The sequence below is a fragment of the Mandrillus leucophaeus genome, unplaced genomic scaffold, assembly GCF_000951045.1.
Source record: "Mandrillus leucophaeus isolate KB7577 unplaced genomic scaffold, Mleu.le_1.0 Scaffold3178, whole genome shotgun sequence".
Taxonomy (NCBI): Eukaryota; Metazoa; Chordata; class Mammalia; order Primates; family Cercopithecidae; genus Mandrillus; species Mandrillus leucophaeus.
In genome coordinates, this window is record NW_012103341.1 from 657 (window position 1) to 1124 (window position 468).

The 468-nt window shown below is 62.8% G+C and overlaps 1 protein-coding gene across 1 annotated transcript in view; it reads left to right on the forward strand.

Moving 5' to 3' along the window:
- Nucleotides 1-229: 229 nt before the first annotated feature.
- Nucleotides 230-468, forward strand: part of LOC105545072 (hippocalcin-like protein 4) — a 3619-nt gene continuing 3380 nt past the window's right edge. Inside the window, exon 1 of the mRNA XM_011987831.1 lies at nucleotides 230-444. Coding sequence (XP_011843221.1) covers nucleotides 283-444 — 162 coding nt within the window. The 5' untranslated portion in view covers nucleotides 230-282. The remainder of the gene's footprint in view (nucleotides 445-468) is intronic.

The window sequence follows — 468 nt, forward strand, 5'->3', positions numbered from 1 at the left end:
GTGTGAGCCGGAGGGGAGAGGATGAAGACTGTGGAGTGCTGCACGGTCAGTGAGAAGGAGAACTGAGACCTGGAAGGCGGGAGACCGGGGGGACCAAGAGAGGAAACCTGCCTGAATGCAGGTGTTGTGAGGGGAGAGAAGGCCCAATTATGGGGGAGTGTCACGAGGGGAAGGAACCTGCAGCCCCACCCTGTGTGTGGCAGGGGAGGGGGCAGCTGTGGCTGAGGCAGGGCCTTGCCCTGGACCCAGTCGGAGGAAGCCCTCTGTCCCGCAGTCCCCGCCATGGGGAAGACCAACAGCAAGCTGGCCCCCGAGGTGCTGGAGGACCTGGTTCAGAACACTGAGTTCAGCGAGCAGGAGCTGAAGCAGTGGTACAAGGGCTTTCTGAAGGACTGCCCCAGCGGCATCCTCAACCTGGAGGAGTTCCAGCAGCTCTACATCAAGGTGGGCGGCCGGCATCTGGGGTGG